Source organism: Dermochelys coriacea, chromosome 7 (genome assembly GCF_009764565.3).
Source record: "Dermochelys coriacea isolate rDerCor1 chromosome 7, rDerCor1.pri.v4, whole genome shotgun sequence".
NCBI classification, from domain to species: domain Eukaryota; kingdom Metazoa; phylum Chordata; order Testudines; family Dermochelyidae; genus Dermochelys; species Dermochelys coriacea.
In genome coordinates this window covers 18,869,432-18,880,234 of record NC_050074.1, presented here as the reverse complement: position 1 = coordinate 18,880,234, position 10,803 = coordinate 18,869,432, and the positions used below count along the sequence as shown (strand labels likewise).

The window sequence follows — 10,803 nt, the reverse complement described above, 5'->3', positions numbered from 1 at the left end:
ATTCCTAGATTGGTTGTCAGTCACAGCTGAAGGACCCAATCTGGCCTGAGTGGATGCTGTTGGCAAATACAGAGTGAATTTGCTCATCTGCCTTTTATTCCCATAAACATTTTTAATAAATGCTTATTGCAGAGACTCTGGAACAATTTGTATAGTGGGGTGCTGAGAGCCATTGAACCAAACTGTAAACCAGGCTGTATATGATGGAAACCACTTCAAGCCAGCGGTGTATGTGGCAGTACCCCTAGTTCCAACACCTGTGGCTTATTTCCACTTCAGCTTTGGAGCGGCTTAGCACGTATGAATATGGCCCTCCAGGGGTAGGGTAGGATTTTCTGTTTCATGAAGCTATACAATTTCTGATCCTATTCCATGAGTGTAAATATAGGGCAATGGCACTGAATATTGGCACTATTTTCAACAGATGGTGATGATTTTAGCTGACATCTCACATCTGAGGGTCACAAAGGCTATCAGGGCCCATATGTTGCAGTGGGTGCTTAGCACAATTTAAATTGTAAGTAAATGCAAGTATACGCTTACCTGAGTTCCCTTCCCCTTTTTCAGGCTCATCCTTCATTGATGCTCACCTGGGAGGACTGGCTAACTGTGATAGTCTCAAAGAGGTCCTGCTAATAGCATGGCTGGAGTTCCTTGGGGCGTCTTCCTGACTCCTCCTCCTCCTTGCTGTTTGTGGAAAGGGTCTCTGTCTCTGCTCCTCGGAGGTATGCAGTGGTCTGTGGGTGCTGGTGGGGTCTCTGCCAAATATGGCATGCAGTTCCCTGTAGAAGCGTCAAGTCTGCAGTGTAGCCTCAAATCTATTGTGTTCCCTGACCTTGAACTGTCCCTGACAAAGTTCCTTTGTTTTCACGTATCATACCACTTTGCCTGTAGCCCTTGTGCAATCTGTTCGAACTTGTCAGTGTTTCTATGGCTGGTCGGTAGCAGTGCTGGCACAGCCTCTTCTCCCAACAGGCCAAAGAGAGCCAATGCCACATCTCCTTCAGGCAGGACAGAGTCTAGTGCATGGAGTCAGCATGGTCGATTGGGCAGTTGCATGCAAGGGTGTGCTTGCCAAGGTGGGCAATCAGGAAAAGGCATTTCAAATACATGTGGGGTATTTTAAAGGGAATGTTTCAGTCTCTCTGTGACCCCTACGCAGTGGAGTTTAAAATTGTGGCCGACCAGTCACTGTCACAGGGAATGAGACATTGTGGGACAGCTGCTGGAGAACTGTTGGGGTTGACACAGGGCATTCAGTGTCTACACTCGCACTGTGTCGACCTCAATATGTCGACCATGGCTCTGTGCCATTCAGAGAAATAGTTTTACTGTGTCACTGTAACAGGGTGCTAATGTAAGCCAGAGACAAATTTGAATACAGACACATTCACAAATAGAAAAGGAGTACTTGTGGCACCTTAGAGACTAACAAATTTATTAGAGCATAAGCTTTCGTGAGCTACAGCTCACTTCATCGGTGCTCTAATAAATTTGTTAGTCTCTAAGGTGCCACAAGTACTCCTTTTCTTTTTGCGAATACAGACTAACACGGCTGCTACTCTGAAACCATTCACAAATAGGTCAGTGCAAAGTGATTTATGTTGTCCTAACTTTGGAGTGTAGACCAGGACTCATTCTCATATACATGAATTCACTGCAATTGAAAAAATACTTTCCCACGTAGCTTGAAGATTATGCTAGTGGTTTACTTATCTTTATAGAACGTGACCACATCCCATTGCGTGTAGTGATTTTTCGATCAAACCATATCATCGTATGAACTTTAATTACCATAACCTGGATGTCACTTAAGCATCTAATCCCGGGGTTCTCAACCTGGGGGTCATGACCCCTCAGGGGGTCACAAGGTTATTACTTGGGGGGGGAATTGTGAATTGTCAGCTTCCACCTTGCTTTGCCTCCAGCATTTACAATAGTGTTAACTTTTTTTATATATTTTTTATTTTATAACGGGGAGGGGGGTCACACTCATAGACTTGCTGTGTGAAAGGGATCACCAATACAAAAGTTTGAGAACAACTGTCTAAAAGAGGGTCCCTCAAATAGCAGACTCTTCTGTGAATAATTTATTATGAAAAACAAAAAGACCTGCTTTATACCTGACCATACTTTTAATGAATAATATAAACCATGACTATAGCTGAAAAATGAATCATACTGATGTGAGGAATAGTTATGAAATACTGTTCTTGCAATTCCGGTGGCGGATAAATATGAAGTCCTTTCTTATGTCAGGATGTTTCTGGACCATGAAAAATGAGATATACTCAATAGTTATTACTCTCTGAACTGCTGTGTGGAAGGTATGGTGAGCATGTGATAAGCTTCAATGCCACTATTAGAATTCAATTTTTTTGACTAGTTCAGGCAATGGATAGTATTAAATATACTGAAAGACATATTCATGTATGTTATAGTGATAGACAGTATCACACAGACCTGCTGTTACATTCACACTGTCAACAGCTCCAAAATGACATTGCCACATGACTCAAGAATCAATAAAAATAGATTTATAAATTAATATCTGACACATTTATATCTACTTCTCATTTTGAAGAGGAACTGGTCAACGTTTTTTAAAAACTGATGAAACAGAAAAAAATATTACCAATGCTTTGGCAACAAGAAAATGAGGTTACATCAGCTGAATAGATAGGAGCTGAAAGTAGATCAGGTCTTAACAAATCCAGATGACAAGAAGAAAGAACAAACAATTGTGGAGAAAAGGGGAGAAAATATGGTGTGTGGTTAAGACACTGGACTGGGACTTGGGTGCTCTGGGTTCAGTTCCTGCCATAAACTCCTTGAGAGTTTAGGCAAGTAATTTCATCTCTTTTGTGAAATGGAAGTGAGAATACTTTCTTTGTCTATATAATAAGCTCTTCAGGGCAGAAAGTGTTTCTTACTATACGTACGTACAGTGTTTAAAACAGACCCTGATCTTGGTTGTGTTCTCTCAATGCTACTATAATACAAATAATAAAATAACCCTCAGAGACAGGTGTTGGATCATATTAAAGAAGTTCTGTATTAAAATCACAAATCAGTTTGATACCCTGGAATTTAAACTATTGGGAATTACTAATTAAGAGGTCTCTTGGTTTTTGGTACTGATTCTCTCCCTCTATGTGTGAAACTTGCAAGCTGCTAATTATGTTAGTACATTCTAAGACAGAGTCTGTTCTCAAAGCAATACTCTGTAACAACAGAAACAGCAGCCAGAGACTCCCCGCACTTTTGTTGTATTCATCTCGCTTTGTTAACAATTGTGATTAAAATAGAGATAGAGAATGTATGTGGATGGATGCTTGGTGTGGATAATAACTGAATGATCAGGGAGGTGCCAGCCTAAGAATCCAGTGTCCATCGGCTGAAGAAGGCGTCAAGTGGAAATAACCAGAGGACCTCCGGAGGGAAGACTGGAATCCACCCAACAGCCTCAAGAATAGGAGAACCAAAGAACAAGAACAATTAACATCTGGCAGCATAGAGCTATCAGGAATGTGCCATCTGCTGATTGATTCAGCAACAGCATGATGAAGCAATTCCCAGACTGGCATAGAAGAAATTCCTATAAAAATGGACTTTAGAAAGTGAGAACTTTGGGGTCTGATTCTGCAAACCAACTTCCAGGAGCATCAGATGAGCATCTGACAAGGCCCTGCTCCCTCCTCATGTCCAGGCCACCTGGCAGTGGCTTGGCATGAGCAACTCTAAGGCTGGTAACTATGATGACAACCTTGCAGAACCTGTGTTTGTGTGTGTGTGTGTGAATAAATATGAAATTGAATGGAATGTTATAGCTATAACTAACTGCTTACTATGATTCTTTCTGTATTCACAATAAATGTGGCATTTTGCCTTTTCCCCTTTAATAAGATCCTGCTGGTTTTTCTTTTATTGGTATAACACAGGTACCCAGCGATGTGTTGAATAAACCAGGTTTCCCAAAAAGCATGGGAAGAATAAGGGCAAGTCTACACTATAGTGCTACATCGGTGCAGCCTGCGCCGCTGGAGCGTGTCTGGTGAAGAAGTGCTCTCCTGTTGGTATGATTATTCCACGTTATCAAGAAGCAGAAGCTATGTCAACCGGAGAGCATCTCCCACCAACATAGCGCTGGTGTGGACAGTGTAAAACTTGCATCTCTGGGAGGGTGTATGTGGCTTTTTCGCACCCCTGAGTGACGTAAGTTGTATCGATTTAGGCGGTAGTGTAAACTTGCTCTCAGTGCATTAGGAATGAAAGAAATGGAAGATACTCTAGTCATTTAGGTGTGGAAAGGTTACAGCAGCCCTTCATCTTGGATGTGGAAGAGCTTTAGGAGTATTTATGACTCTGCAAGGTATTAAGTACACTCAACGCCCACTGGCTTCACTGACAGTGCTCGGCAGTTTGCACGATTAAATGCAAAATGGGGTGCAAATAGCTGTATAAAATTCTAGTCCGTATTTGGGCAAAACTCCCACTGATTTAAAGTACATTTTACATGTGTCTCCATGGTTTGTTTACCTGTCACTATGCTTCTCTCCAGATTTGTTTTTTTTAAAGCTAAAGCAAAAATTTTCCTTTCAGATACACTGTGTATCAGGGCCAGTTTGGCTGTTCAGGAAAAATTCCAGAACAGAGTATCAAACTTTAGATATTCTGTTCTGGTATCTTTCCTAAACAGCTAAGCTTGCCCTGATCCATGGTGAAACTTGTCTTAAAATTAAGACAAGAAACCTGCAGTAATCAATTGCCTAGCGTAATCAACACTAACTAAAAGTTTAAGTTGTCTTGGTACCTTTATAGATACTTCTGAAAGGTCACCCAAGACACGGCATTGGGCTCCTAAGTGTATTTTCTGGTAACCTGTCGCTTCTAGGGCAGATGCATCTGGATGCTCTGCTGCTTTCCACTACTTCAGCAGACCAGTGAATCTGGCCCTTTAATTATGATCAGTCCTGTACAAAGTATTACTGAATGTTACTTTTAATAAATTTAAAAACAGCTAGTCACAGACTGATGGAGTAATTTTTACACAAACTTTAATAATCCTGATAGTTACAAGAGTACATAAAAAGCTACATAACTTACAACCATATTATACAGAATGTTTAGGAGTAACCCAAAAAAACATGTTCACGTAAGATCTAGTAGTTATTAGAAAAACAGTCAGTTCAAAACAAGCTGTTTTTGTAAGTGGATCGTAACACTAAATACACTTATTGGACAAATAAAGAAGAACACTAATAAAGAGTCTGTCCCCATGTTTATAGAATTGAGCCTTAAAAGTATGTAATTTGCCCTATTTTAAACCAAAAAAAGGAAGTTTTAGGGCCTGGACAAATTATTAAGTGTCTGAATCTGAATCCAATCTACATAGTCTTGTCCACATCAGACTTTTTTTTAGTATTTCTCATTGTTTCTACTACTAGTGAAGCAGCAATCAGAGGTAGCAAGAGCGGAGTCCTAGTGTAGACAAGGCACTGGCATTTTTACCACACCTACATTAGAGGTTGGTTTTAAATGGTTCAAACTGCTGGCACCTTGTCTACACTAGAGCTCCCAACATTGGAGTTTCATCATTAATAGCAACAGAGGGAAATTTTAGGGGGGAAGGATTAGCATAGACACAGCTTATGGAAGGGGTTAGTTACATTTTGTAAACTGGTGACTTTGTTTCAGTAGTTTTGCAAAGTGTACATTTGCGGTTGATTAAAAATACCTCCAGATGTTCTTCTAGTATGCAAGAATAGATGGCTTAAAAAGGTATTGGATAAATATACACAAGAAAACCATGTAAAAAATAAAACCCAATATCAAGTTAATATGTATTTACGTTTTCTGGCAGAGAACAAAACTCAGTTCATTCACAATGTTTTAAGAAAAAAGCTACTATTTACAAAAATGGAAAAACACGTAAATATTTACAGTATGGCTTGATGTTCTTACTCATTTAGTTTCACAGCAGTTTTCCTAGAATGTATATATTTTGTTTCATTGGAAATAAATGTTCAAGATTAAACAATGGCAAAATATTATGCAACGATCTACTTCTCACCTCACATAGCACTTACACCTTTGATGGATTCCTGCATATATGTTGTTTGCATGGTTGTTGTAGCCATATTGGTCCCAGGTTATGAGAGTGACAAAGTAGGTGAGGTAATAATTTTTATTGGATCAAATTCTGTTGGTGGAAGTGACAAGCTTTTGAGCTGCACAGAGTTTTTCCTCGGGTCTCAAGGAGGTAACCAGAGGACCTGAGCTAAATACAAGGTGGGACAGATTGTTAAGCGTAAGGGGTTCATACATACTATAGCAGACTACTTAAAATGAAGTGGGCAATTAGCAAGCAGTAAGTTGTGTTACCAATTGTTGTAATTGCCAAAAAAACAGTCTCTGTTAAGTCCAGTATTTTTAGTGTCCAATGGAATTATGAATTTAAGTTCTAAGGTTCATCTTTTGAAGGCATTGTGCAGGTTTCCTTTGAGGATGAGGATTGAGAGGTCAGATATGGAGTGATCGCTTTGTGAAAAAGTGTTCGTCCCTGGGTGATATGGTGTTTTGTCTTTTATGATTTTCTCTGTAAGAGTTAATTCAGAGCACAGTGATTGTCTTGTTTCACCCACCTAGTTATTGCTGGGGCACTTGATGCTCTGGATGAGGTACACCACATGTTATGATAAGCATGTCTATGACCCTTGGATCTTAAAAGGTGTGTTGCAGGGAGATATTGATTATTGTAGCATTGGTGATAGGTCTGCAGGTTTTGCATCTATTGTTGTGGCAGGGTCTGGTGCTGCTTTGAGTTGGCATATCCTGGTCTGTGTCCTCTTCTGGCCTTCAATCAACCCTCCAAGCTTGCCAACTCGTCATCAGAAGCAATCTCTCCACACACCAGGACACTTCAACTCAAAGTGATGCATAGAGGTACTACACATGAGTTAATAAAAAAGATCCAGCAACAAGAGAGGGAAAAACATCTAGACAGTGACCTTTTAAAAAGTGTTTTAACCTAGAAATATTGTTAAACCCTACGTGCTAGATTCTGATAACCCTGATGCAGGTACACAAATGCAGGGAGAAGGGGCAGAAAATTCCTTATGTCCATACACACAGACTTTCCAATGACTTTAGTGGGCTTTAGATCAGGTTCTCTAAGAGCAAGATGGGGCAGGCTATCCTATCCAAAACTATTCCACACCCATATAGGTGCAATACTGGGATTTGAACCAGGGAGCAAATTTAGTCCTTGTGTAAGGAAGTAAAAATCCCCTGAAATCAATGAAGTTATACACGCTTCTACAAGTTCTGTGTTTGGCTCCTGACTATTCAAGCAGCTAGTTCAAATTCATCCTTGATGTAGCATCCTTTCTAATGATAAGAAAATTGTCTGTATTTATAACCTCCAAAAGAGAATGATCATGGGCAAGCCAATGTTATATCACTATATCAGAAGTGTCTTTTGTTACATTTGTTCTGAAACAGTCAAAGAGCAAGATTCTGTCCTTAGTTCCACCCGTACAAAGCCACTGATGTCAACAGCATTGCATAGGTTTAATTGCATGCAGAATTGAGTCTACTATGTTTAAACTAAAACATCATAAACTTGGTATATGTTACATACTATTTGATCTCTTGAATCTGGCTCTTGCCATCTTAATAAATTTTATATATAGAAACCAAATGAGAGCAGGCACCTTTCAGAGCATGAAATCCTGACACCTATTCAGCTCTTGAAATGCGTTTCAGTGTGGTTAACACCACTTACCCACAGTAGTTTCCCAGTGGAGTTTTCTTCCCCACTTAAGAGTCTGAAATGAATGATGTTCATTTTAAATCGGGGACACCATTCCTTATCATTTAACTTCTTTCCAGAGACAACCGTTGAATATCCTTCCTAATGTCGGGATGATCTTCCAGATCTTCATATAATGACTGAACAATATCCAATCTCCTGTAGTCCACTGGTTTTACCAGACGGCGAATAACCTGAAGACACCTCTCTTTCAGACTGAACACTGCAAAGAGAGAGAGAAGATTAACATGTATGTAATTTGACTAATAACTTCGAGCTTCTATAGTACTCTCCAGCCAAATATGTCAAAAGTATCTCACAAACGTTCATGAATTTAGCCTGCAATACTTCTGTGAGATAGGTATTACTTTTCCCAAAATGGAGAGAAATGAGACCCAGTAAGGTTAGGCATATCACAGAGTCACTGGCAGAGAGAAACAGAACTCAGATCTTCTGACTCCCAGTTATGTATCCTACCTACTGGATCATGAAATATCTCACAAGATATATTAGAAATGCAGAGAGCATGGAGGCTTAAATAACCCTGTAAATAACTCTGCTCAAGAGAAATCAAAGATGTTGCTTTAGAAATTCCTTGTTTTCAATTTTAGATATAAAGTTTTTATTAATTGCTTGAGTATCTGATTCATTCACATGCTCCCTTGTACTAAAGGAGAATAAAGGTCTCTGGTCTTAGCTCATCAATTTCCCCTTAAATTCTAGCAGATTTAACTCTCTATATAATTGTACCTGGAAGCGTGATATTTGCAAATATGGGCTGGCCATTCACATTGCGAGTAGGCACAAATAGCTCTGTCTGATTGACAAGAAGTCCATCATCTGTTTCTGCATCTCTAAACAGCCAAAGATGTTCTATAACAAAACAGAGATTAAATATAACAAAGGAGCTATATTTCAAATTGTTTTGAATGTTATCTTTCAATTGTATACAAATATGAGGAAGGTAACTTATTTTAAAATGAAATTGAGCTCTGGAATTAGAAACTACTTCAATTCTTCTTGTGGCTTGGGTGCCTGCCAGTGGCTTTCAAATAGATGTCTGAACTGAAGTCCACTAGGGATTTCCCAGGAGCGAACACTGTTGCCAGTTCCTTAAACAAACACACTCAGGCAATCATGTATCCTTTGGACATCAAAACAGTGGCCTCGGGACAGACAGGGTGGGCAATACCTGCTGTTTTGAATCAGATACTTTATTTGTATCCACTGTTATAAATCTTTCCAAGTTTCAGAGTGGTAGCAGTGTTAGTCTGTATCAGCAAAAACGAGGAGTCCGTGTGGCACCTGAAAGACTAATTTCACCCCCCTGCTTCAAGAAACCTGTGCCTGTCCCCTCTCTGGGGGGCGTGTACCCCCCCCACTCAACCTTGGTAGTATGCACCTCCGTGCTCATCCCCACCCTAGGTAGCTGTGCACCCCTGTGCCTATCCCCACATCTAGCAGGCACGCATCCCCACCCGTCCCCAAGTCTGGCGGGCACACCCCACACCCAAAGTATCTGTGCACCCCCTGCCCATTCCCACCCTGGCAGGTGCTCACCCCCAACCCATCCCAACCTTGGTATTGTGCATCCCCACCCTAAGTAGCTGTGCACCCCCCACCTGTCCCCACATCCAGTGGGTGCATACCCTCCACCCATCCCCACATCTGGGGGTGTGCACCCGCCACCTGTCCCCACTCTGGTAGGTCCAGCCCATGCCCATCCCCACCCTGGCAGTTGTGCTCTCCCCCATCCAGGTAGCTGTGCACCCTGTGCCCATCCCCACCCTAGTAGGTGCACTCCATACCCATTCCCACCCTGGTAGCTATGCACCCCCCATCCCATCCCCACCCTGGCAGGTGTGCACCCCTGCCTGTCCCCACCCTAGTAGGTGCACCCCTTTCCCATCCCCACCCTGGTAGATAGGCACTCCGCTGTCCTTCTCCACCCTGGCAGGTGTGCAACCCCCACCCATCCTCACCTTGGTAGCTGTGCACCCAGTCGATGGTCCCCGCCTAGGTAATTGTGCACCCCTCCCACCCATCCTCACCCTGGAAGGTGTGCACCCCCACCCATTGCCATCCTTGTAACTGTGCCCCCCGGCCTGTCCCCACCTTTGTAGGCAAGGAACGCCCCCCCGCCTGTCCCCACCTATGTAGTTGTGTACTCCCCACCTCCCGACTCTAGCAGGTGTGCCTCTCCCTCATCCGCACCCTGGCAGGTGTGTACCGCCCTGCCTGTCCCCACCTAGGTAGCTGTGCACCCCTCCACTCCACCCTAGGAGTGCACCCTGTGCCCATTCCCACCCTGGTAGCTGTGCCCCCCACCCATCCCCACCTAGGTAGCTGTGCACCCCCCGCCCATTCCCACCCTGGCAGGTGTGAGCGCACCCCTCCCCGTCCCTACCGGGGCAGATGTGCACCCCCCACCTAGGTAGCTGTACATCCTCCGGCCGGTGCCCGGCTGCAGGACCGGGTAGGGCTGGGGCTGGCCCTCGAAGTCCAGCCAGATGGGGATGACCACCCGGGGGCTCCGATTACAAAAGATCACGTGAGAGGGCTCCCGCGTGTTCAGAGAGCGCAGGAGCCCTCCCCTCCGTTCCGCCGCCAGCTCCTGCGGCATCTCCGAGCCGACGCGCCGATCGCCACCGGCCCGGGGAGGGGACTAGGCCTACGGGCGCCGTCCTGCCCATGCGCGGCAGGACACTGCCGCCATTACTCTGTGGGGAAGAGCCGGGGGGGGGGGAGGGGGCAGAAAACCGGCTCCAACCCGCATGCGCGGCCTGTGGGCCATTGCTCTGTGGGGATGGAGTGCGCTTGTGCTCTCACTCTAGGGCGTGTGCGCCGCCTGGCGGCGGAGGGGAGTGTGGGGAAGTGTAGTCAGCTGCTCCGCGGCCTGTCTCGTCACGGGGCGGGCAGCCGCTGCCATTTTGAGGCGTTGTTCGGGGGCTGTCCCTCAGGGCGGGGGCGGGGCGCGCTCCGGGGCAAAC

General features: G+C 43.8%; 1 protein-coding gene across 1 annotated transcript; it reads right to left on the bottom strand.

Moving 5' to 3' along the window:
• Nucleotides 1–5,040: 5,040 nt before the first annotated feature.
• VHL (von Hippel-Lindau tumor suppressor) lies at nt 5,041–10,575 on the bottom strand. The gene is made up of 3 exons (XM_038409632.2): nt 10,244–10,575; nt 8,564–8,686; nt 5,041–8,036 (listed from the first exon to the last, which is right to left on the bottom strand). The coding sequence occupies exons 1-3, from the start codon at nt 10,434–10,436 to the stop codon at nt 7,879–7,881; spliced, it is 474 nt and encodes a 157-aa protein (XP_038265560.1). The 5' UTR covers nt 10,437–10,575; the 3' UTR covers nt 5,041–7,878.
• Between the last annotated feature and the right edge of the window lie 228 nt (nt 10,576–10,803).

Excerpts from the sequence above, each read along its gene's own strand:
- VHL (XM_038409632.2), bottom strand. The coding sequence starts at position 10,436 with ATGCCGCAGGAGCTGGCGGCGGAACGGAGGGGAGGGCTCCTGCGCTCT. Across the intron at positions 8,687-10,243 it reads GAGGATGTACAGCTACCTAG|AACATCTTTGGCTGTTTAGA; the intron begins GTGGGGGGTGCA and ends GTTTTGTTATAG. Across the intron at positions 8,037-8,563 it reads TGCAAATATCACGCTTCCAG|TGTTCAGTCTGAAAGAGAGG; the intron begins GTACAATTATAT and ends CTCTCTTTGCAG.